Here is a 24441-nt window from a genome sequence, read left to right as displayed (position 1 = left end):
AGAGGTAAGCCGTCGACTCTCTGTGGGCTGCCCGCCTGTCATCGAGACTTCCCGGTGATAACATTTTGATTTAGATTTTTTATTGCCTAGGATAAATGACGAGATTGCAAAGGGCTGCTTTTTCGCGCTTGTATAGCCTTGGTTAAATAATTATCAGCGATAAACAGTTGAGAAAAAATGTTTTGAAATAACGGCTGCTCGAGGCCCGTAATTAGGCTATATCTAAGCCTAACAGAGCGGCTGCTGTCCCTGTCTATTTATTCTATGGAGGTTATGGCTTATCGCACTGCAAGGTGATTCGCTGTGGCTACTAGCCTCATGGCCACCATACACGGCCAATGGAATGATGCATTTTGAGGCAATGTAATAGGCCTGTTGCCCTCAGCGGGGATGTGAGCCAAATGCGACAAAAATCAATGTGATTAATGCAGTGGGCTTTATGGAATGAGGCTCCCTACTATTAACATTGTTGATGGTAATTTCTCATCATGCTCTTTAATCTGGCGAAGAGCGAACATCGCAGCCCTGATGAGAAAAATACTGTAATATTCCTATGATATTCCTATGGGGACTTAGCCTTACTGTAATAGAATGATCTTATTCTACTAGTCTATATAGCCTGCATATATATATATATATTTTTTATCCCCTATGGCACCCCAGTAATATTCCTATAATATTTCTACAGGGACGTATGCATGGCACCTGGCTGTTCGCCCCTCCTCCCGTCTCCCGGTACCGTTCAGTAACGCCGCAGCATCATTACCCCTCTGTTAAACTAACGGGATGACGGAGGGAACCGAGCCTCCTCACGCAGCGACACGCTGAAGCGACGTTCACGGACCGCAGGAATCCGCAGCACCGCCCGGCCCGGCCCGGCCTGGAAGCGACTTGGGAGAGAGGACCGCCGAAGATCTCAGTGAATCAGCTGTTTACTAGTGATCTTTTATTGAAGGGTGAATCCTCCTTTGGCTTTGGATGGATGCTTGAACCTGGTTCCTATGGTTGAAGGACGGACTCTATAACTACTACAGGGAGCGTTTTAACCAAAACAACAACAACAACAACAATAGCAACACTATAGTGTGTCAGTAATATTCCTATTGGGGCTTATAGTGTGTGTTAGTATTTCCCTTACCTGCCTTCTAAAGGGTATTAACTATAGTTTTTCTTTGATATTTGAATCGTATCTTTCTAACATTTATCATACGATTACTAGGCCTATAGTCCTTTTTGTAAAGGTGCAACCTGGAAAGTAGACACAACCAGTATGTAGAATAGATTTATTGTCAGTTAACATTAGTTTAACCCCTCTACTCTGCACAACAAATGCATTTATCATTCTGACACCATGGTGGTGGGAGCCACCATCGTCCTGTGCTTAAGGACTAGTGTGGTTTAACCGTTAACCGTCGGTAGGCGTACGTGTTGGTTACCCTTTGGGAAGGAGCAATAATAACGTGGCGGTCTGCCAGCGCAATGGACTACCATGCTGACTGTATCTGTGATCCGGAGGAGGGTGGCGGGGGCCCCGAGGAGCCGCCGCTCCACGGTATCCACGCGCCCAACCGGATCCGCCCGTCCTCGTACCGAGCCCTGAGGAGCGCCGTGTCCAGCCTGGCCCGCATCGACGACTTCTTCTGCGAGAAGATCGGCTCGGGCTTCTTCTCCGAGGTCTTCAAGGTATGTGTCTCTGGGATTGCAACATGTCTCAGTGGGTTTATCATAACTGGTAAAGTGTCAAATGATCAATCTTCGGTTCATTCTTCCAAAATCCAATCGGTGGTGTCTGATTGCGTTTGATGGACAGACAAATGAATGAATAAAAAGAGAGACATTTTCTAACCAGTGAATACGTCTCTATCTTTAACCGGTCCCAAGCAGTGCTACTCTGTTGTCCCCTACTTGTGGCTCCTGAAAAGAGCTACCCCTACTTCCTAACTGATAGTTTTGAAGGTCCCCCTTCCTCAGCCCTTCTGTTGTTATCTAGGCTGCATCATATCCCCTGGAGTGGAACCCAATCCCATGAAGGAAAGCTGCTGCTTGGCTACAATGTATAACTCCACACCTGAGTGTCTCACTAGCTGCTTGTTGACAGCAAAGATACTATGAGTTAAGTTCTTTCCAGTGGCCAGGGGGTGTGAAGTAGGGTTTGGCTGACAAGTTTTTTTTGTACTGAAGCAAAATTTTGTGCCAGTATTCAGTAACTTTAAAATTGATCATTTTCATGTCATAAACTCAGTGTTTCCCCAAGAATGTCATTCTTGACAGGGTTGAAAAGCCTCTGAAACAACATTTAGACCATTGAAAGTCAGACTAATGAAATATAATATCATATAATATCAGCAAACTAATACATATCGGTCTCACCCTAGTGTGTAGATCATGGGGCTTTGAGTCTCTAACGCAAACCTCTGAATCTATTATCAACTCAGAATCACAAGAAATCATCTACTTTGATGAAAAAAGAAGTAGCATGTGCTCTGAATGGTTCCACTTTGGTAAGCATAGCTAAGCAGGTGATTGTAATTTTTTGGTCCTATCTTACACTTCAAACAAGCCTAATTTTAGATGGAAAAATGCTAGGAGGCAGAAAAGAGCTAGATGTCTAAGGTGTAACCACTGTCTTCAGCATGACCATGGTCAAGGGGTTATTGTCTTTGTCTTGGGAATCAACAAGTAATGGTGTTACCAGCTTCAGGCACCACTTTCTCTAAAGCAAATACTGGTTTACGTTCATGCTATTCCTTGTTTACATTAAAACTAATAAGAGAAAATAGTTAATTGCTATACCAGATAACCAGACCACGGGCCACTAGGCAACAACCCGGAGAGCAGGTCCCCCGGATCTCAGTGGGAGAATCACTGCTTCATAGAGTATCATTAAGACCCCATTTACACCCTAAATGCGATCTGTACCTGATATCTGGATGAGGAAAACCCAATGTTAATGCAAGCTGCAAATGAACCCAACACATTTTCGGATGGGAATGTGATGGGATCTGCCAGAGTCAGCCAGGTGGGAATGCAATCTGGGCAGTTTGTTTGCCGTGAGAAAGTAAGAAAGTAGTGAGAACGTATCCACTCATGTGGCAGAAATGTCATTACTGCAGGTAGAAACATAGTCAGTGCAGGTGGAAACGTTGCTTCAGGTGGAAACGTTGCTTCAGGTGGAAACGTTGTCACTGTGGGTAGGAAGATCGTCACTCTGGGTAGAAACATCGTCACCACAGGTTCAAACATCGTCACTGCGGGTAGAAACATTGTCACTGGGGGTAGAAACATTGTCAATGGGGGTAGAAACATTGTCACTGCGGGTAGAAACATTGTCACTGCGGGTACAAACATTGTCACTGGGGGTAGAAACATTGTCACTGCGGGTACAAACATTGTCACTGGGGGTAGAAACATTGTCACTGCGGGTACAAACATTGTCACTGGGGGTAGAAACATTGTCACTGCGGGTAGAAACATTGTCACTGCGGGTAGAAACATTGTCACTGTGGGTACAAACATTGTCATTGGGGGTAGAAACATTGTCACTGTGGGTACAAACATTGTCACTGGGGGTACAAACATTGTCACTGGGGGTAGAAACATTGTCACTGTGGGTACAAACATTGTCACTGGGGGTAGAAACATTGTCACTGCGGGTAGAAACATTGTCACTGCGGGTAGAAACATTGTCACTGTGGGTAGAAACATTGTCACTGCGGGTAGAAACATTGTCACTGTGGGTACAAACATTGTCACTGGGGGTAGAAACATTGTCACTGCGGGTAGAAACATTGTCACTGTGGGTAGAAACATTGTCACTGGGGGTAGAAACATTGTCACTGCGGGTAGAAACATTGTCACTGTGGGTAGAAACATTGTCACTGTGGGTACAAACATTGTCACTGTGGGTACAAACATAGTCGCTGCAGGTACAAATGTCATCACCACAGGTAGAAACATTGTCGCTGTGGTTAGAGACATCATCAGTGCGGGTAGAAATGTCATTGCTGTGGGTAGAAACAACATCACCATGGGTAGGAACGTCATCACCAAAAATGGATGATTCTTGTTGTTTCTGTTGCCTCCAAATAGAGAGTGTTAGAAGACGAGCCCTTCCGAAGCAAAGGAAAAGCAAGTCCAGGTTGTAGAGTAACACCATCGTAGTACGGCCACTGCACTCAGACTGTTCGGTGCGGTATCCAGTCATTAGATCGTATAAGTTGAAAGGATGGAAACTTACTTACTGCCATGTTTTTGTTTTGTTGCCACCTCCCCACCTGCTTAGCCAAAAATGAAATTCGATCACAAAGCGGACAGAATGCAGACAGAGAACACATGTATACCATGGTGGCAATGCAAGGGCGTGATCGACTTGTTCATTATCTGGATAGCATATACAGATGCAGACTGATAGAACTACACAACTATACAACAGCACGGCTTCTACCCCTAACTTGAAAGTCCTTTTGCTGGTCCAGGAGATGGTACCAGTTGATTCGAGACCAAGACCCACCTGCCTCCTTCTTCCCAAGAGCTGCCACCCTACTGAACCAGCCCCTTTAAGAGTCAACCCCCCTACACCCATACAATCTTTGGACTCCTTCCTCCACCTCCCCCTATAGAACTGTGTGTAAACCTATTGTGACTGTTAAGTCCACCCTATGTGTTATTACCCAAGGCTGTGTCCATAATCCTACACCAGCCCTAATATCCGCACAAGTCTTTGCATACCACGCCAATTTCTCCCCTAGGAATTATGTGCATGCTCCATCATACTCAGAACTTATTTCTTGCTTTTCATCCTACTCAGTATAACTATGGTACACTGTTCCATTTGAATACTCAAATGAGGGTAAAGATAATCTGATTCCAGTCCCCTTAACTTTAGTTAAGCATGATGGACTTGTTTCTTTGATGTAATTTACCTTCTCTGGTGTTCATACCAGTTAAAAACACATGAGGAAATAGCTGAATATGAGCATGAGTCCAGACTGGTTTGTCCTCACTTCCTTTTGTTATGCTAAGCTTTCCAAGCATGAGGAACTTCTAGCTATCAGATGCCAACATCCGTCTCCTTATACCCATATAGAACTTAAGCAAACCACTTGTTTTTGATTTAGGATTTTGATTTATTTTTGATTTATTCGATTTTGCCTAACTGGGCTAAAGGTGCATCTCACTTTGGCCAGTATGGGTACTTATATGGGTACCAACCAGGACTGAGATTTCTCCCAAAGCTTTACACTGTTTAGAATCAACCACCAATCTCTGCTTAACTACTAATGCAGAGACACTCAAGAGTCTGGACTGGAGCCATCTCTGAGCAACCTCAGTATTGTCGTGTTGACGAGTTAAACTGGAGGATAGAGTAAAGCTCATCTTCCATCCCATCAGTACAGTATGCTGCAGAGGCAGATAGAACAGCAATCACTGATTCCTGATCAGTCCGAACTGTAGTTTTGCTCACGTATTGTACCTGTATTTTATTTTATTGTTTTGTACGGTACATGTATTTTACTGTGTTGTACTTGTGGTTCGTACATATGCTTGTGTTTCTGTTTGTGTTGTTGTTTGTGTTTGTCTGCTGAATATGTGTTGTATTTTCTCTATACATGTAGGTGTATGTTTGTATGTTTGGTGGTTTGTGGTGTTTTATGTGTGTTTTGGCCACACGTGTGCGTATGTGTTGTCTGTTTGTGTATGTGAGGCGACAGGTTGATTGGAGGACAGGTTGCTCCCACTGCCTAGACTAAGTAGATTACCTGCACACCACCTGTGTGTGTATGTGTGTGTGTGTATGTGCGTGCACGTGTGTGGACATCATGCTGCTTTTCTCTCATCTTCTAGTAGTAGGTAACTGTTGCTTCGTGGCTAGTTATTACATTTCTTTGACCTAACGTGGGCGTGTGTGCACATGTGCTTTTGATTTTTGGATTTTTAATATGTTTTTGAATTTATTTTGCAAAGCACATTTTGTTTTGATAAATGCGTTATTATTATCAGCACAATCAAGGCACAGTAAAACATCCACATGTACTGCTTATTGACCATGCGAAGGCATTTAATCAGGTTGCTGGTGTATTTGCTCAGGGTGAGGGTTCATGCAAAGTGAATGCCGGAGCACACACATTCCTCGGCTCTTATGATCTTAAATGGTTTGAAGGCCGATACTGTTGTTGGATTGTAGCTGCTGATAGTTGATATTTTAAGTCAGTATTCAATATCTTTAAATTTGACCATTTTTATGCCAAGTAATCCGTGTTTCCCCCAGAATTGTATTCTTGTCAAGGTGGAAAAGCCTCTGAAACAGCATTTAGACCATCATGGTACACTAAAACATTGAAAGCATTGAAATCCAGCATACATAAATAATAATAAAACATATTCTTGCATACTTGTATGGAATCCAATCAAAAGGTTGCATTAGAATCAATTCAGGTTAAAGGAAAATTCCATCCTAAAACACTGTTAAAAAAAAGCAGGTATTGGTGATCTAGGCTACCTTGCATTTCTGGGTCCATTTTGTTGTTTACTGGTGTATTTTTCTTCTTGCCGTGGAATCTTTCAGCTACCTAAATCATCATCGGTAAACGTCAGGTTTTGGCGTCCGTCCTTCAGAATCAAAGAGCAAGGGGCTTCTTTCTAGAGTCGCCATTTTGCACCATTTTCATACAGAGAGAAATCCATTGTAGAAGAGGCAGAGATGCAAATTTCTCTGACAGTTTTACTTGATATAGACAAAACAGGACAAAGAAATCTGTCATTTAAAGTGAAAGGAATCGGGCGTTAGCGTTTTGTCATCGCTCTTTTTATTTAAAATATAAATTTGAGTGAGTGGTGTAGGTAATGACACTCTCTCACAAAATCATTTAACTAATCACTGGTCCACAATTTTGCTGCAGTGAGCCTTATCTGAAGAGTTCACTTCCAAAACACTATATATCCCTTTTGGAAAGAAAGTGACACCAGGAGTTCATAATTCAATGCCTCTAAAATACAGAGCATCCAGATTGTAAAAGTCTTACAGTTCAGTCAACCAATGATTTAAATCACCTACAATCTTTCAAAAAGGTCAATTTTTTTTGGTTTTGTGCTAACAATTATGAGAGTAAATGTTGATTTTAAGAATAGGTGTCGCTTCTTTCAAACGGTACATATCTCATTGTGGAATGAAATTGTTTTCCATGTGTGCTTTCACCACCGTATAGTTGGGTCAGCAAACTTTCCAGCCTGGAATGTAAATTTACTCTCTCTGTTATATTGGAGATAAGAGGCGTGAGTCAGGGGTGACCCAAAACCCACGTGGGTAAAGGGAAAAATCCACCCTAAAACAGAACTTGCGCATTCCTGTGAGCCAGCACTCTTGAAAGTGAATTTCTCAGTAGTGGCAGCTTCAGGTTTAGTCTCTTGATGACAGTTCAGATCAGTTGTCTGAGTTGTCTCAATTTTCATTGGGTGCTAAATTTACACAGATTTGGTGCAGGCCATCGTATCAACATCTACCCAACATCGAAATGTTTGCTGGGAGGGTAAGAAAAATATTGCTTGAGCTGGCTAAGATGTGTTATAGGGTGGAATTTCTTAAATACAGCAAGCCACTTCACAGCATTATGCTTTGTTTGACTGGCAAATCTGATTGATAGACTTACAATGGTACAATACAGGTCAGTTGATTAGTTGTTGTTTTTTTTTTAACCTTTATTTCTGCAGTGGGTTTACTGAGGACACTTGGTCTTTTTTCACTGGAGCAGTTAGGAGGTGGAAGTGTGTTATTAAGTATGGAGAAAGACTGGAAAGAGACGAGACCCACACAGCAAGTGGACTTTGCTGTAAAAGGTGGAACAAAACTACAAATTTTTGGCCGACCTTGCAAATATTCATTAGATCCTGGTTTCAATATTCATTTTATGCTTGATCAATAGCTCTCCTTTAGCCGTCAGTAGTTTGTGTTCTTCGATATTTTTGATTGGATTCTTAACAGCTGACCTTGTTGCTATCAGGGCTTCAAGGTGGGATTGGAGTACAAATCAATGATGGATTGATCAGAATTCAGATCAAGACGCATGCTGTTTTCTGTTAACTTTCTGTTGTGTGTGTGTGTGTGTGGGGGTGGGTGTGTGTGTGTGTGTGTTAGTGTCCCTCCCTCCTGTCTGCAGTTGGGTGATGCCACAGTAATGGTCCAGTGGATTTGTGCAGATCAGGAGCAGTGATGGGAAATCCAGAAAGCCTATTAGTGCTACGCTGCTATTAATACACACACACACACACACACACACACACGTAGAGACACACAAACTCACACAGTGTAGAGATATACACACACAATATACACTACACACACATACAAACATACACACAGTATATATGCCACCACATACATTATAAACACCCCGCCACCCACACATGCACATACAATATACACACACCACACACACACACACACACTATACAGTATGCCGACGCATGCAGACACACACACAGACTATAAAGACATGCCCACACATACATTATAAACAGGCACACACACTTAAAACAGCCATTGAATCCACATATGAACATTACCTTATGTATTCCTCCTATAAACACTTTCTCTAAGTGGACATGCTTGCTCTGATAGTGGTGAACAAAACAGCTGCACTGTTAGCTTACTAATCCTTCAAATTGTATCAGGAATCAGTGTGTTTTAAACTAGACAGCCGAGACTGCCTACTGCATTCAACTTAGCCAGGCTGCTACAGAATGACATGAGAGCTGGTGACAGGGAAAGTGTTTGAGCTATCTTGTGCAGTCTCACACACTCACACACACACACACACACACACGCACATATTGCCAGTCAATGACCCATCCGCCCACACACACGACCACCGGCTGCATCACATGTTAAGCACATGTTCAGGTGTAGCGACAAGTAGACTAAACGAGTAGACAGGTTACAGTATTAAGGGTCCTAAGTTCCCAGGGTCCTAAGTTCCCAGGGTCCTATGTTCCCAGGGTCCTATGTTCCCAGGGTCCTATGTTCCCAGGGTCCTAAGTTCCCAGGGTCCTAAGTTCCCAGGGTCCTAAGTTCCCAGGGTCCTATGTCCCCAGTTCAATATTCTGTTAACACACATTAACCCTCCTATTGTGTTCAGGTCAAATTTGACCCGTTTCAAGTTAAAATATTTCATAAATATTATCCAGTTTTTATTGGAACAAGGCTTCAAAACAGCTATATAAACACAACAAAACCAATGGTTATCATTTTATTTGATTTTGAAGGTCCCGAACCCTAACCCTAACCCTAACCCTAACCCTAGAACTGGGGAACATAGGACCCTGGGAACATAGGACCCTTTGTCGTGTTCCCATTATGTGCCATATAAATCTGGGGAACATAGGACCCTGGGAACATAGGAATGACTCCCATACATTACATATGTAATGTATTACATACGTTACATCCTCAACCCACTTAAAACAAAGGTCCAAAACACTAAAACCTAAATCAAACAATTTAATGTACAAATGACATGACTTACCTTATCAGGAAACCAGAACTAGCGTAAGACTTCCAAAAGTAGTTTTAAATGTAGAGAAATGTGAAATGTGAAAAAGCAATCTCTCAGTGCAACTTCAGTGAAAACTAGTGTGAGAAGCAGGAGCGGTAAATCACCGTTCATCAGCTGTTCTATAAAGGTCACTACAGGTATTTTAGTTTGACAGTTCAATGAGGACCTAATGAAAATATTACAGCCTCTCACACATCAGCACATGGAGATGCTGGCCCTTTCGGCTAGCATAAAATGTGTTAAGAGCAAAAAAAAAAAAAGGTCTTCTTCAGCTCATAGTGCCTACCGTTGTCTAACTGTGATTCATTTGATATCATTTCATAGCATTGTATCATCTGCTTTGTTTATATCCTGGGTTCTTAGACTTTTTCAGCCAAGTTGGAGCGGTTCTTATTTTGACCTGCCAGAACTAGCAACACACTGCAAGTCCCAAATCCATTATTTTGATCCATAGTAATTGACTTCATCTGGAAAGGAATCATGGATGTTGCTGTTGCTGTCCAGTTTATCTCTGCTCTGTTAGATATGTCTCGTTCTGTGATGTTACAGCCGATATTAAAGATCCGGTGCAGCGATTTTAATTCGGCGCGGAAAAGCTTGCGAGGGATTTCTAAGGCGAGGAGTGTCATTTTGATGGTTTATGATTGATGGTTCATCTAATTTGTTTTAACTGCTTTAGTGCTCCTTTCTCTATGCTCAGCAAATTGTTACTAGGTTGGGGGGGGGGGGGGTATTTCTGGTGCCAACATGTCTAGAGCCAAAGCATCTAATGTTAACGGTACAATCTGTGCTGAAGTAAATTTTACAGTGAAAATCATGTAATATTTGAAATGCCACGTGTCGAATACCATGCCAAATAGTACAAGGCAAGGGTTGTCAAGACAGATCTCTCTTCCCCTCCTTCTGTCTCAGTCTCTGCCTCTCTTGTTCACCTGTGCACACTGACCAGGTCCCTTGTTCACTTAAAGTGCACTATTAGTGAGGGGTTCCTGTTAAATCACATTCAGTTATACCGTGCAAGAGCCAGATGCTCTGTATGCATGTTAATATGTACATGTTCTTTGATGTATGTTTTATATAGGACTATCGCTGGAGCAATCACAAATATATGAAGCAAGGATGACTAAAAAACCTTAAAGGAATACCTTACCATCTTGAATTTAACTCTTTTTTTTTCTTTGCCATGCACTTGTCACATCTAGCTGCTGGCATGGGCATGCTAACAAAGCTACTAAACTTAATTTTCCTTTACTTGTTTTTCAGTTAACTGACATGATAATGCCACTGCAGTCTGACACATTCCCTGTGAATAAGAAAGACAAGCCAAAATTCAAAATGTCATTGTACTTTGTGGTATTTTTATCTGCTATAGTACCAATGTAATATTCCTATAATATTCCAATATGTACTCAAAGAATGTCTATAGTACTCAATAGTGAGTTTATGTGGCCCTGCCACCCCTAAGGTATCACTATAATATTCCTATAGGGATGTTGTGTTTGTGGTACTCAATAATGAGTTTGTAGTGATCATACTTAATGGGTTTTTTTTTTATTTCCTGTAGTATCACTATAGTATCTCATAGTAATCCTATAGGGACCTACAGTATGTCTGTGGCACTTACTGTATATAGTGAGTTCAGAGTGACTTTTGTACTTTGTGGATTCTTTTTCTCCTATATAACAACTTCTGCTGTAATATTTTTCACAGTATTCATGTTAAAAGGGATTATAGGATTACTATAGTTCACGGCATACATACAAGACAATGACCATCAGTCTGTTTTGAATGCAGCGCTGATTGGCTGAGGAAATACAAATACTGTTAGGACTTGTATGCCTTTATTCCCACTTGACAACAGGAGTTGAACTGAGTTTACCCCCTTTTTTTTAGGCTGTCATGAAACGTTGAAACTCCTACTATACATCATACTAAGCAGAAGCACTGATGATGTAACTCATATGAGCATAGAAAGCAGAAAATAATTGACTTCTGTGGGTGGTTGTCTTATGATGGTCACCCACTGGAGGTCATAGTTTAACCACCGTTTCATTTGCCACTGCATCACGGAAACACTGAAACAAAGTGAGGAGACTGTGCGGGACTAGGAGGCAGCAGGTGCCATCTTCTGATTCTGTTTACTGTGTCCTGTAGGTGAAGCACTCTGAAATACACTCTGGTTGCTCCCCAGGTGCAGCACAGGATCACGGGGCAGGTGATGGCGCTGAAGATGAACACGCTGGCTAGCAACAAGGCGAACATGCTACGGGAAGTGCAGCTGATGAACAGGCTTTGCCACTCCAATATCCTCAGGTATGTAAATATTATTAGTCATTTTTATATCAGATCTCTGACCAGAGGAATCATTCCAGTGTGGTGTGGGAGGATTTTACTCAGCAGTGTGTAAAATCTGCAGTGAAACCTGCCTCACTTTGCCTTAAGGAGCTGCTAACCCACCTGAAACTAAACTAAAATTACATTAGTCTGGTTTCAATGGAGGTTTTTAGTGTCCCATGATGGTCTAAATGCTGTTTCAGAGGCTTTTCCATCCTGACAAGAATAAAACTCTGGGGCAAACACTGAATACTTGGAATTTTTTGAAATGTTTGGCATGAAAATTATCAAATTTTAAGATGGAAAACACCACTATTGGCAGTTCCAATCCAAAAACCCATGAAACTTTAACATTTGGGTTGTTGCAGCAGCAGAGTAATAGGATATAACAAAGAAAAATGGAATAGACTGTACACATAAAGATAGAATATACTAGCAAATGGGGGTTAGACATAGCAAATCGACAATTTTGACATTTGTTGAGAAGAATGTATGAATGCAGAACAGCAGGAGGACCCGCTGAGGCAAAGGCCAATGAGAGATCAATGTGTATACAGTATGAAAGTATCAGTATACATGTAGTATGTAACAATGTGAGAGATATGGGAATCTGGATAGATGACAGATGGTGACACTTTGACTTTCCAACGCATGGAATATCTTACCCGTATCTCTCTCTACCTCTCCTCAGGTTTCTTGGGGTTTGTGTCCACGAAGGTCAACTCCACGCTCTGACTGAGGTAAAAAAACAAAACAAAAACGATATTACTTTATTCCTCTCTCCCTATCTCTCTTATTCTCATTATGTTTGTCCCTTTTTTACCTCTCTCTCATTCTCTCAACTCTCCCTCTTTCTCTTTATATCCCAGTAGCCATAGCAAAGGTTTAACCTCCTTCCTAATACAGCACTTTTTTTTCTTTTCTGGCTGTTGAAATGGTAATCAGCCGATCACTGAGGACCTATTTTGAATGCTAATTGGCTGATTATGATCTGTGGCTGATCGATCAGTGCACCCCCAATGGGAACCTAAATTGATTGTAATGTAACATTTTGATCTGAATTATAAATAGAGAGTTTGGGTCTAAATGCAGTTTCAGAGGATTTACCACCCTGACAAGGTTAATTTTGGGGAATTTTTGGCCATGAAAATGCCCAAATTTTAATTTAAAGTCAAATTTAAATATATTGAATATCAGCCCAAAATATGGGAAGCTTCAATCCAAAATATCAGTCAAGTAATAATATGCTTGAATGCTCTAATGAAGGCTTTTCTTGTTGAAATGCATTAGTGTTTTATAGTGTGTCTCCTTATACAAGAATTCCACTGCTGAAGCGCACTTTTTCCCTCACACAGTACCAATATCAGCCTTAAAATGCCAATATGAGTCCAATATACATACATCCATCCCTATACTTTCTGGGAGAGGGTGGTATCCATGGCAACACCATAAGACAAGTCCGATAACTGACAGTAGCGATTATGGTCGTATCTTGCAAATGGTAATAAATGATTAATGTGTTTTTGTGTCTGCCTCTGACTGTTGTGCATTTGTTGTGCATTGCAGCTATAAATAAATCATTCAAGTGAGTGTGTGTGAGTGTGCACATTTTGATGGAATGGCAGCGTCAGCGGTTTTGAAACTATTAAAATATAATTTGACGGATGTTGGTGGCAGGTTTGTGTAGTATCTGTTCAGCAGTGTAGCACATCAGCTAAAGCCCCATTCTGGGATTTGTTGTTGACATTTTGATGTATAATGTACACAGATTCTTGATGAATTTGACTTGGAATATCTGTCTTTTGCCGTTCTTTATTGATGTGTGCACTTGATGCGGTCTGCTCCTCTTTCTCCGATGTTAATCTGTCTTTCTTGTATTGTCTCTTTCGTTGTGTTTCTTTCTCCCTGTAGTATATAAATGGTGGGAACCTGGAGCAGCTGTTGGACAGTGATCTGTACCTGTCGTGGGCCGTCAGGATGGATCTTTCTCTGGATATTGCCAGAGGGCTGCAGTACCTGCACAGCAAGGGAATATTCCACAGAGACCTCACCTCCAAGGTACAGCATGCAGTATAGGACACACAGTATATTTTGATGATTTTCAAGGTTTTATTTAATTGTAAGGTTTACAGTATATAATCGTTGGATTGAAAAAAAAAAGAATTAAAATAACAAAATTACTTAATAGTCCATTGTCAACACTGTCAGATCTCTGTCAACACTTAGCGATTTCTGTCACTTACGTCAGATGGACTTTTAGTTGATTTTAGTCTTAGAGTTTAAGCTGTGCTGTATCTTTTGCAGTCAATAGTGTTGATCTATTAAAGTATTTATCTCTGTAAAGTTCAAAACGTGATTTTTTTTTTTTATGTCCAAAATCTTGTTTTTTACATTAAAGGTAAAGTTGCATAAGGTTAGAGTTTTAAGAATATATTTGGGGTAGTAAAAGAGCAAAAGTCGACTTTCAGCATTTATGTGTAACTATGGGGCAGAGAGGAAGGTTTTGAGGCTCTAAATGTGTGTTGGACAAAATACATAAAAATAAAATGCTTTTCATTGTGTCAAGTAATTACATGAAAAACCTGGATTTTGTGAACAAATGGTAAAACCAGGAGGTAGGCTAATTGCGGCGAAACATTGCTTGATACAAAACATATTTGCTTAGATTTCTTAACATGTTCACTTTTTTTTAATTTTCTTTTGTTTTTTTGATTCCATGCTAACACTTTAGCATACACTGTCGAGTGATAGTAAATCTCCATGCTAATATTTTAGCATACATTATGTCGAGCGATAATAGGCTCCATGCTAACACTTTAGCGTACACTATGTTAAGTGATAGTAGGAGTAGGCGTCATGCTAACACTTAAGCATACACTATGTTAAGTGATAGTAGGCTCCATGCTAACACTTTATCATACACTAAGGCTTCATGCTAACATTTTAGCATACACTAAGTTGAGTGATAGTAGGCCACTAGCATAATCTCCAAAGGGAGAAAATGAGAACTTGTAAAGCTAAATAGTAAGTTATCTTAAATGATATATGGGTATGTCTGGCAGTTTTATGATAACATTTTTTGATTTATGAAAGTTAAAAATGGGAGTAAACCCTACACACTTGCTTTTTATCAGTGACCAACAGAGCGTTGACCTAATGAAATAACATATCTAGAAGTACAGGAGGCCTGCACTCATTTTGCAGTTTCAAGGACCTTTTCAAGGGGTTTGCAGCTGCATAGAATTTTGTAGTCCTCTGATTGCTTCTTTGGTTCTAGATCTAACCTCAGATCTCCTACTGTTTTCCTGTGTAGAACTGTCTGGTTCGCTGTGACAACGGTGTGTTCACTGCTGTTGTGGGAGACTTTGGCCTGGCAGAGAAGATCCCTGATTACAGGTGAGTAGGATGATATCCAGAGAGGCTCAGTGCCTTTTCTGAACAGTGAAATGATGCAACCATAATCACCATATAACAGCCACACAACAGAACCTTCAATTAAAGGACAACCATAGAGTCTTTGGTATGCAGGTTCAGTGTCATTCTTAGCAATGATTGGAGATTACAGTATATCTGATTCATCACTTCCATAGGCTTCGAGTATATCAGTATCTGAGAAACCTGGGAGGTATTGAATATCCAGTACAGAAATATGATCTATGTATTTCTGAAATGCATATCGCCTGATTTTCATTCCCCATTATTAGATCGGTAAACTCAAAATATGTGTGGTAAGAAACGTGAGTCAAATTTCTGTACATGTGGTAAAAGTATATAATCACTGTTGTACTGGTTGCTGCAAAACTGATTTCAATTGTATACCCTGTGGCATTCTGGGTAGTGGTAGATAGTACTATGTCTTTGATATGAACTATTGTTAGCTTAAACTACCACAAAGTGGATTTAGTGTGAGTAGGTTTCTGACACTAAGTGCTTTCAGGATGTAGGGGATTAGGGCGTAAGGGCTCCATCGCTTGTTTTTTACAAAAACATTGCCAACAGTTTGCCCTTTTCACAGCAAACGCTTCATCAGCTAGAGCAACTCTGGTTAAAGAGCTGAACTTTGAGTATGGCAAAGTGACTTTTCAAGGCCAAGTTCTAAGCATTATGGCAGATCGCAGGCTTAAGGCAAAATGATTCCAATGTCTTTTGCATGTAATATAGCGTAGCATGAACTACTATTGTCCAAAGAATTGTTTGTGCTGGGAGTTTCCTACTCTGGCACAGGGCTCAAGAATTTATTTTTTTTGTTTCTGCCAGAGAAGACACTGTAAGAAGTATAGACCTTAGACTTGAGTCAGTGCAGAATCTTATTGATCTCATTATTATTCACAAAACTGCTTGAGTCAATTTTGATTAGCCCAATTCCCTCACTTAAAACACAATGCCAGTATAAAGCACAGAGTCTCTGCACCTACTCACGTTTCAGGCAGTTTAAACGTTTTGCGAATCCATATTGTTGCATAGAGTATCGAGTGCAAAGGTACCAGCTGATTCTGCTTACACAAGATCGGCAATTTGTATTGGCCCCCAAAATCCACATCAGACCATCCCAATTCATGAGATGTGTTTACTCACAATAGAAACCCATTTAAAACCCCAGGGCCCATTAATCCCAGTTTAAAAAAAAAGAAAAAGAAAATGGTTGTTGGTAAATGAAGACGTTTTTCTTCCATCCCTGGACTAGTGACCTGGGAAATCAGCAGGTTGATCCTCCAGTGTGAAAAGGTCAACTCAGTGTTGAGAGCAGGGTCAAACTCTGCTCTGCTCGGGGTCAAAGGTCAGGGTTTAACTCGTCTTGCTCCGTGTCTGGGGCATCACACATGTAGGTATGAATGACTGAAATCCGTCTTTTTGCAGATGCAGGGTTTTCATCCAACACCTGAAATAACTGAGTCGTTTATATCACACATCACAGTATCATTGAATTTACCCCCATGATTGTCACATTTATGTGACCACATTTTTGGTGTCGCGGTCATTTCAAATAATGCCGAGTCAAGCGAAATAAACCGCCTCCCGGCTTTTCTTCGAAGTTGTTACGGAAATGTAAAAGAAACCAGAAACCTGATACTGAGTGTCTGGCTCTATTCTCTAATGGAGTCTATTTTGGGAACAGGGTAACGTTTAAGGAGGCGATATGGAGGAAAGGAGGGAGGAAAAGTTTAGAGGGATGCCCAAAAAAAGTGTCTCTCTAGCGGGACCAACAGAAAAGGTCCCAAGAGGAGAAAAGGCATCCGCATAGCAGTAATGTTGGATAACAGTGGTTTTTCTGTCAGTCATAATATGTGTTCAGTTTTGGTCTTTTTCTTGGTTCTAGCACTGCTTGAAGGCTTGAAGGCTCATCTCACTACATTAACCACTTGTTTGTATGACGTGTTCAGGCATTCTGGCGCAACTTCTGCTGCCTTCAAGGTCTCTTCCTAAGCTCCTACTTCCATGTTTAGAAGTCGTAAATATGACTTGTTGCACATTCAAGTGATTTTGGTTAGAAATGATAACGGTATGGACCCTGTAACAAAAGTCGCTTTGTGGTGGCAGTTTATTTTAGAAATCAAGTGGTAAATCCTGACTTTCCCAGCTGCATTTATCACTTTGTTAGGCCGTTCATTCGCGGACCACTTAAAATTACGATATTTACAGTCGTATTGGAAGGCAGCATTCCACTTGAAATCATGGGAAACCTTCTGTTTTTTCTTCCAAGTGATGGTGTGGAGAGGCAGCCTCTGTCCATCGTGGGCTCCCCCTACTGGATGGCCCCAGAAGTGCTGAGAGGAGAGCTCTACGATGAGAAGGTAAACCTAGGTCACTTTGGTCATTGCTCTTTGCCCAGCTCAAGTGAACACCTACCGCAGTACAACTGTCATAGACTCCTATGCTAAACTATGACTCTTTCATCCTGTGCTCATGCCAAGACCGGGTATAATGTCTGCTATAATGTCGGCATAATGTTTGCCAATATTGTTCTTTTATTAAAAATCGGATATTGGCTGACTGAAATACAGATTTTTTTTTGGCGTGAAACTCCTCAATGTTAAAAATGCTGAATATCGGTATCGTTATCAGCCTTCAAATACCCATATTGTTTGAATCCTAACCTGTTCTAGCCTGGTCAGAGCTAATATACAGGACGGAGCTAACATGCTTCTTCCCTCTTTTCTCCATAGGTGGATGTGTTTGCATACGGCATCATCCTGTGTGAGATCATTGCCAGGATTGAAGCCGACCCTGACTTTTTACCCAGGACGGAGGTAGGAATCTTCACCTTGTGCGTGTGTGTGTTGGTGTGTGTGTGTGTGTGTGGATTCAGACTAATGTATCAAACATGGGATGTTTAAAGGGAATAATAAAGGGAAGATGAAATCAGCTCTCTGACACTCTTACCTGTCAACCCGCAACCCCCTTATATAACTTTTACCAATACAAACATGCGTTAATAGGATCACACATAGAAACATGTTACGAATGTTGTATGTTGTGTTGGAGGGAAACACAAGATGTTAAATGATTTGCTGAAAATGGGAACAACAAGAGCAAACCATGGAAACTTTAACTCAGTAGTTGTAGTTCGTTGACCCAGATGAAGATAGAATTCTCTTCTTCCTAACTTATGATCTCTGCTGCGGTGAAAAGACCTGAATATTTAATCACTGCAGTGGCGGGCGTGTGTGCACGTGCATGATGTCTGATTATAAGGATAATGCAATGTGTTACCCCACCTAGTGGAATTTTTGTGAACTACATGTTAGTTTGGTTTTACACAGCCATTATACTATGCTCTCTGGATAGTCACATTTGTGATTTGCGGTTTTGATCCCAGGTTTGTGTCACAGCATCAATGCATAAAGAATGAATACATTATACTGTTGGAATAAGTGAAACACAAGTATTTCTGTGAGAGGGAGAGGAAGAGGGAGAGAGAGAGAGCATTTCTTGTATGTCTAGAAAATGTAAATTCTGTTTTGTCTGTATATGTGTATTGTGTGTGTGTGTGTGTGTGTGTGTGTGCATGTGCATATACCTATTCATGCATTTGTGCATGTGTGTATGCACGTGTGTAGGACTTTGGACTGGATGTGGAGGCCTTTGAGAACATGGTTGGAGACTGCCCACCTGCCTTCTTCAGCCTGGCTGTCACCTGCTGTAATGTAAGTAACATTCACACACACACACATGTGCACTCATACACACACACACACGCTTTCTCATCCATACACAGCCGCTCCATTCAAGGTTGCAAAAAGCCTAGAGGCTTTGCAGTTGTGTCACAAATTTCCTAGCAACCACAAGTGGTTCCATCATGGAAGTCCATTGGAGACTTGGCTGTGGACTATATAATAATGTCTCAATGTACAACCAGGCAAGAAAAATAAAGATGTTTGAATAAGATTGTTGTTGTGTAGCTGTAGATTCATTCCGTAATGTTCTCAGTAAAAGTGAATAGTGTGATAAGGTGGATTTGTTTCCAAATGTAGGTTACTGTGACACAGTAAACTGTCTTGTCTTTAGCCCTAGTCTCTACTCCAAAACACTCTAAGTTGTAGCTTGAGAAGAGTCAGCGCAGTTAACCTGAACAAATACTTGGTTTTAAAGCCTGCAGGCTCCTCTAGCAAAGACACTAATGTTATCATGTAATGTAATCTTATCTACTAATGCTAGCTCCTAAATACATTAGCTTGTGCACACATCAGATGTATTAACAGGACAGTGACGGTTAGCTGGCCAGATACTATGGTTTAATTAGCTATCAAGCTGACATTATCTAAACACAAAAAAATATCAAATGTATCAGTGATGAAGTGATCATTGCGTCATACACAATCAGCTGTTCACAGCCACTGTTGCTGAAGAGCTGTGGACCTCCAATATGGCCCCCAGAGGGTGTGTTATGTCACCTTAAAATCCTTTGTTCCTTTTAGTTAAAGGTGCTGTGTTTCATTTTTAAACATAAATATATCATTGCTAGATTAATTGTGATACCTTGGTAAAATTACCATAGACAAATGAGACCATGGTCGAGAGAGTTGGTGCTAGTGTTTCTCAAAATTAAAATTACATTTCCCATAAACCCTGTTGCTTCCTGTTGCAAAGAGAACGTTGCTACTTGTTTCTTTGGTCAAATGTCAAATGGTTTGTCTTACTGAAGAGGTAAACATGTTGGAAGTGATTTTTCCATCAGCCTTTCACTCCTTCCAGCATCTGCCATTGCCAGAAACTCTGAAAGCTTTAGGTCATTTGCACTGGAAGAACAGCGCCCTCTTCCTGTTTTGTGCTGTAAAGCAATCTCTAACAATTTCCCTCCATATCCAACCCAGTGCTACAGTGTACAATTCAGTGTAGAGGCTGACAATCTTCTCATTGATAGTCTTGTTAACAGTAATTATACTATGATTCATTGATGTTAAAATGCTACATGTAGCACCTTTAAATGATGTTTTCATCTTTTCTCCCCTGGTTGCATTTTTTCAGATGAGTGCAGTGAGGCGTCCCTCATTTTCTGACATCGTCTTTACACTGGAGGAGATGGAGCGAGGAGAAGAGAGAGAGAAGCCCATCACTCTTGGTAAATGGATCAGGTTATTGGTGTGGAAAACGAAATCATTGAATTGGAGACATTTTTACAGTGCTATTGATACAGCTATTAGCTAGCTAGCTAAGGCAGCATGACTGCTAATCATGGGTTTCAAATGCATTGGGAAGCTGAAATATTTAGGAAAGTGTTCATTTTGATGACATGGTTTCTGTTTGCATTGCCTTATAAAACAAGTGCCTTAGGCTGGGGACACACTAGATCACTAGGTTGATCATAGTAGATCATAGATTTGTCATAACGACTAATTTACTTCGGCACTAGCTTGGGTTAGTTGTACAGATGATCTAGTAGTGTGTGAGGGTTCAAGACTTTAATCTCTTGCCTCTTGATTTCGTCAGGACCATCACCATTCTTTCAAACATGTTTGATTTTTAAAAGCCAGATCTAGACAAGTCTTGATCCCCCTCTGTAGTGTGAGCTGGCCAACCACTCAAATCTGAATGGAGACTGGCAATAGCCAATGAGAGCCGAGTTCCAGAGAATAAAAAATGCAGGAAGTGTGAAAAGAAAAATACTCCATGGTGGTGTGTTATAGGAGCATGAGAGCTCATGTTTTCAACTGATTGGACGGTTGCATGACTAAAGAACTCAGGTAGTTTGTGATTCCCAAATCCAATTGGTCGTCAAGCATGTGATCCCCAAATCTAACTGGTTGTCACCAACTGTCTCTCTTCAACGACACAAGATGAATAGTCTGCAAATGCCAGTCATTAAAGAGTAACTAAACCCCAAACCCAAATCTGTGGTGAAGCCTGACATCTAATGGTGAAAAGTGGGGTACTGAAGTGGCCATCTGCTATTGGCTGGTCTTTGGTGCCAGGTGATGTCACCTTCTATAGAGTACAACAGGTGGTGACATCACCCAGGTTTAGTTACTCTTCTAAGTGTGTGTTGTCCAGTGTTTTCAGTGTGTTTCAGTTGCATAGTGTGTCTCCAGCTGTAATGCGACTTGAGGTTATTTGTTGGACTGCTGCTGAACTGTTGCTAACACGTCCTGTACAACCTCCACTTTCTTTTTCTCTGCCTCCCTTGGTCTCTCTCACTGCCTCTTTCTTTCTATCTCCACCTTTCTCCCATATTTCTCTCCCTTCCTCCCTCTCTCAGCACCGATGGCGGCAGAAGTCAGTCCGTACCGACGCCGCAGCTCTCCTTGTCATGCCGGCGACCGCGTCCAGCAACGGCTGTCAAGGAGCCAGTCGGACATGTTGCCCCCGGCGACCCTGACCCCTTCCCTTCTCGGGACCCCTGGGCGGGTCAATCCCTTCTCTCTTAGACAGGACCTGAACGGCGGCCGCTGTAAACTCTTAGACACGCCCAGCAAGTCTGTCATCTCCCTGACCTTTACCCTCCCAGCTCCTCATGACCCTTGTGCCTCGCCCCACCTCCTCAGAGGGACCCCGGGGACCAGAGCTCCCCCGAGGAGGTGTCAGTCGCTCCCCTGTACCCCGGAGCTTGGCCGGACTGTAGCCTCGCCAGGAGGCATGGATGGGAAGGGGGAGGAAGATGAGATGGTGGCGGATAAAGCAAGGATAGAGGCGGATGTAGAGAATGACTTGAGGAAGATGAAAGGGAGATCGGAGGAGGTGGAGAGGGGGGATATAAGGTTGGAGGTAGAGCAGAAGGAGAAAAGAGCGTTGTTAAAGGAGGAAGAGGAGGTGGTGATGGGAGAGGATTCGGGTCTTCCGCTTGAGCTGGAGATGGTGTCTCTGGAACGGCTTGAGGAGGAGGAGGAAGAGGAGGAAGGTGTATGTCTAACAGAGCCAATGGACTGCACCAAGTCCCCAGAGCCAGTAGAGGGAGTCCTTGCCTCCACACCAGGAAGACCTCTGCTCACCCTCCACCTCCACTTCCTTGCTACGGACCAATGGCTGGCGACTTCCCATTTCCAACGGACCACCCTCCTTGCCTCCCCTGCCGCGACTGGACAACAACAACGGCTCGGCCCTTGTGATTGGACGGCAGGCACAGTGGGAGGAGGGGGACGGGCTACGGTTACGGAAGAGCCCAGATCCTCGCCTCTGACCCTCCCGGCCCTCCTGAACAGGACGAGGTCATTTCCTGTCCGGGCTGCTGTCTAGTGGGTCTGAGTTTTCCCTCTGTGTGCCTCCGTGGTTCGGCCGCCGTGGCTGCCCCCCGGCGACGGGCTTCGTTACCACGACAGCGACCGTACCGGAACCTCAACGGTACCGTCACTGGCGGCAGCACTTCCTCGTCAACAACAGCTGCCACAGCAACCAAAGCCCTGCTGTGTCGCAGCACAATGGACTTGTAGTGGCCGCTCCCTCAGTGCCCTGTGAGCCTGGCCGGTCTCTGCCAGAGGCTCAGACTTAGGCGAAGCTCGCAATGGATTTGGCTTTGAACTTGTGAGATGCACCAGCACTAAATGTTGGTAGCAAGCAACTAAACACAGAATTGTTGCTATGCTACTATTGAAAACCCAATGTTGACTCCCAACACTTGCAACACTTGTGCTGTTAATCCTTTGAAATCACAAATTGCCAACAGTGGGGTAGTGTGTCAATGCGATCACCATTTTAGAGAGCGCCACTTGGTGGGCTGGTGGATTAAATACAACAAAAAACACTGACAGTCAAGGCTGTGTAATACTGAAATGGGGCTAAGCTGAGCCAAAAACAGCTGAACTAAACTACACAAAGCTAAAGAATGAAGTGGGCTGAACTGAGCTGATCTGAAACAGTCAGGGACAACAACAGAGTACGGCCACTGTCATGGTGCTGACCTAAGCAGAGCAGCTAGATGAACTTCTAGTGATGCACTGTCTCATTTCTACTGAACTAAATCAAACTGAAGTTGATCTGCACTGCACTGTGCTGGCCTGATCACATGTTTTAGTTAAGTTCTGGAGCTGCAGTGGAAAAGAACAAAACGTGACCAGAGCTGATCTAACATTATTCAGCATGTGAACAGGACAGACTGAACTAATCTGTAATGCACTGCAGTGTTTTCTATACAGTGGTGGATGAGGAACTTTTTTCCGCTGCTTGTCATGGTTCTAATAAAGGTTTGCAGTGATAAAAGCCCTCTTATTTACACATTTTCATCATTGTAATTATGGGTGCAAATTTTCTATAGCAGTCATGGCAGTGACATTTTGCAGGCCCACCATTGCTTCGTGGAAAATAATGGAAACACTGCTGCACTGCACTGCAATGGCCTGGTCCCACATTCAGTGTATCTGAGCAGCAGAAAAAGGACAAATCCGGCACAGTATGTGCAGGTACATACCATATGTGGATACACTGTAACTGTTTTTGATTCTATTTAATATTCTATGATTAACAGTAGCTACAGGAGAAATGTTTATAATATTAATAAAGATGATATACTTCCTACATTTTTATAGCAGCGTGTGTGTGTGTGTGTGTGTGTGTGTGTGTGATCTCAGTGTGTTTGGGGGATTTAAAGGAAGAAACCTTTTTTGTCACATTTAACTTATTCATGTTTGCACCTGTGTTTGAAGCACTGCATTAAAACACCGGGCTGCTATACAATAATGTGCTACTGGTGCTTTATGAGTATGTGCTTCTGACCCATCAAACAACAAGCCTTTCATCCTTTAACATCCACTCTCCTTCACATGTGTATTGTGTGTGTGTGTGTGTGTGTGTGTGTGTGTGCGCGCGTATGTGTGCACATTTTTATTACATTGTTGTAACTTTTAAAAATGGCATGTTAAGCAGGTATGATTATTTATTGTACAGATCATTCCACACACTGTGTGTGTATGTGTATTTGAGAGAAAGATAGAGTGATGGATACTCATAAGATAACATTTATCCCATCATTTCAGATGTTAAACCATGATTTTCTGGTCATTTCCATGTTCTGTTCTGTTCGGTTAGAAACCTGTGTGCAATAATCTGATATTAAAGAAATATGGTTGTGCATAACCTATCCTGCATTTTTTGGGGGGGTATTTTGTCTTTGTTAGACAAAATTGGAGAGAGT

At 42.0% G+C, this 24441-nt stretch overlaps 1 protein-coding gene across 1 annotated transcript; it reads left to right on the top strand.

The window, feature by feature from the left end:
* The first annotated feature begins 1479 nt into the window (after positions 1–1479).
* LOC139652047 (dual specificity testis-specific protein kinase 2-like) lies at positions 1480–22803 on the top strand. Its single transcript, XM_071528981.1, is given in 14 exon segments — positions 1480–1683; positions 11740–11861; positions 12574–12622; positions 13794–13940; positions 15196–15278; positions 17584–17674; positions 18047–18130; positions 18941–19027; positions 20349–20442; positions 21577–22013; positions 22098–22307; positions 22309–22451; positions 22453–22741; positions 22744–22803. Coding segments are annotated over 14 exon segments (2100 nt in total).
* The last annotated feature ends 1638 nt before the right edge of the window (positions 22804–24441 follow it).

Source organism: Centroberyx affinis, unplaced genomic scaffold (assembly GCF_046629955.1).
Source record: "Centroberyx affinis isolate AG114_WGS23_722 - 3 ecotype Tasmania unplaced genomic scaffold, CSIRO-AGI_Caff_v1 ptg001747l_1, whole genome shotgun sequence".
NCBI classification, from domain to species: domain Eukaryota; kingdom Metazoa; phylum Chordata; class Actinopteri; order Beryciformes; family Berycidae; genus Centroberyx; species Centroberyx affinis.
The sequence above is the reverse complement of the archived record's forward strand: the minus strand, read 5'-3'. Positions and strand labels throughout refer to the sequence as shown.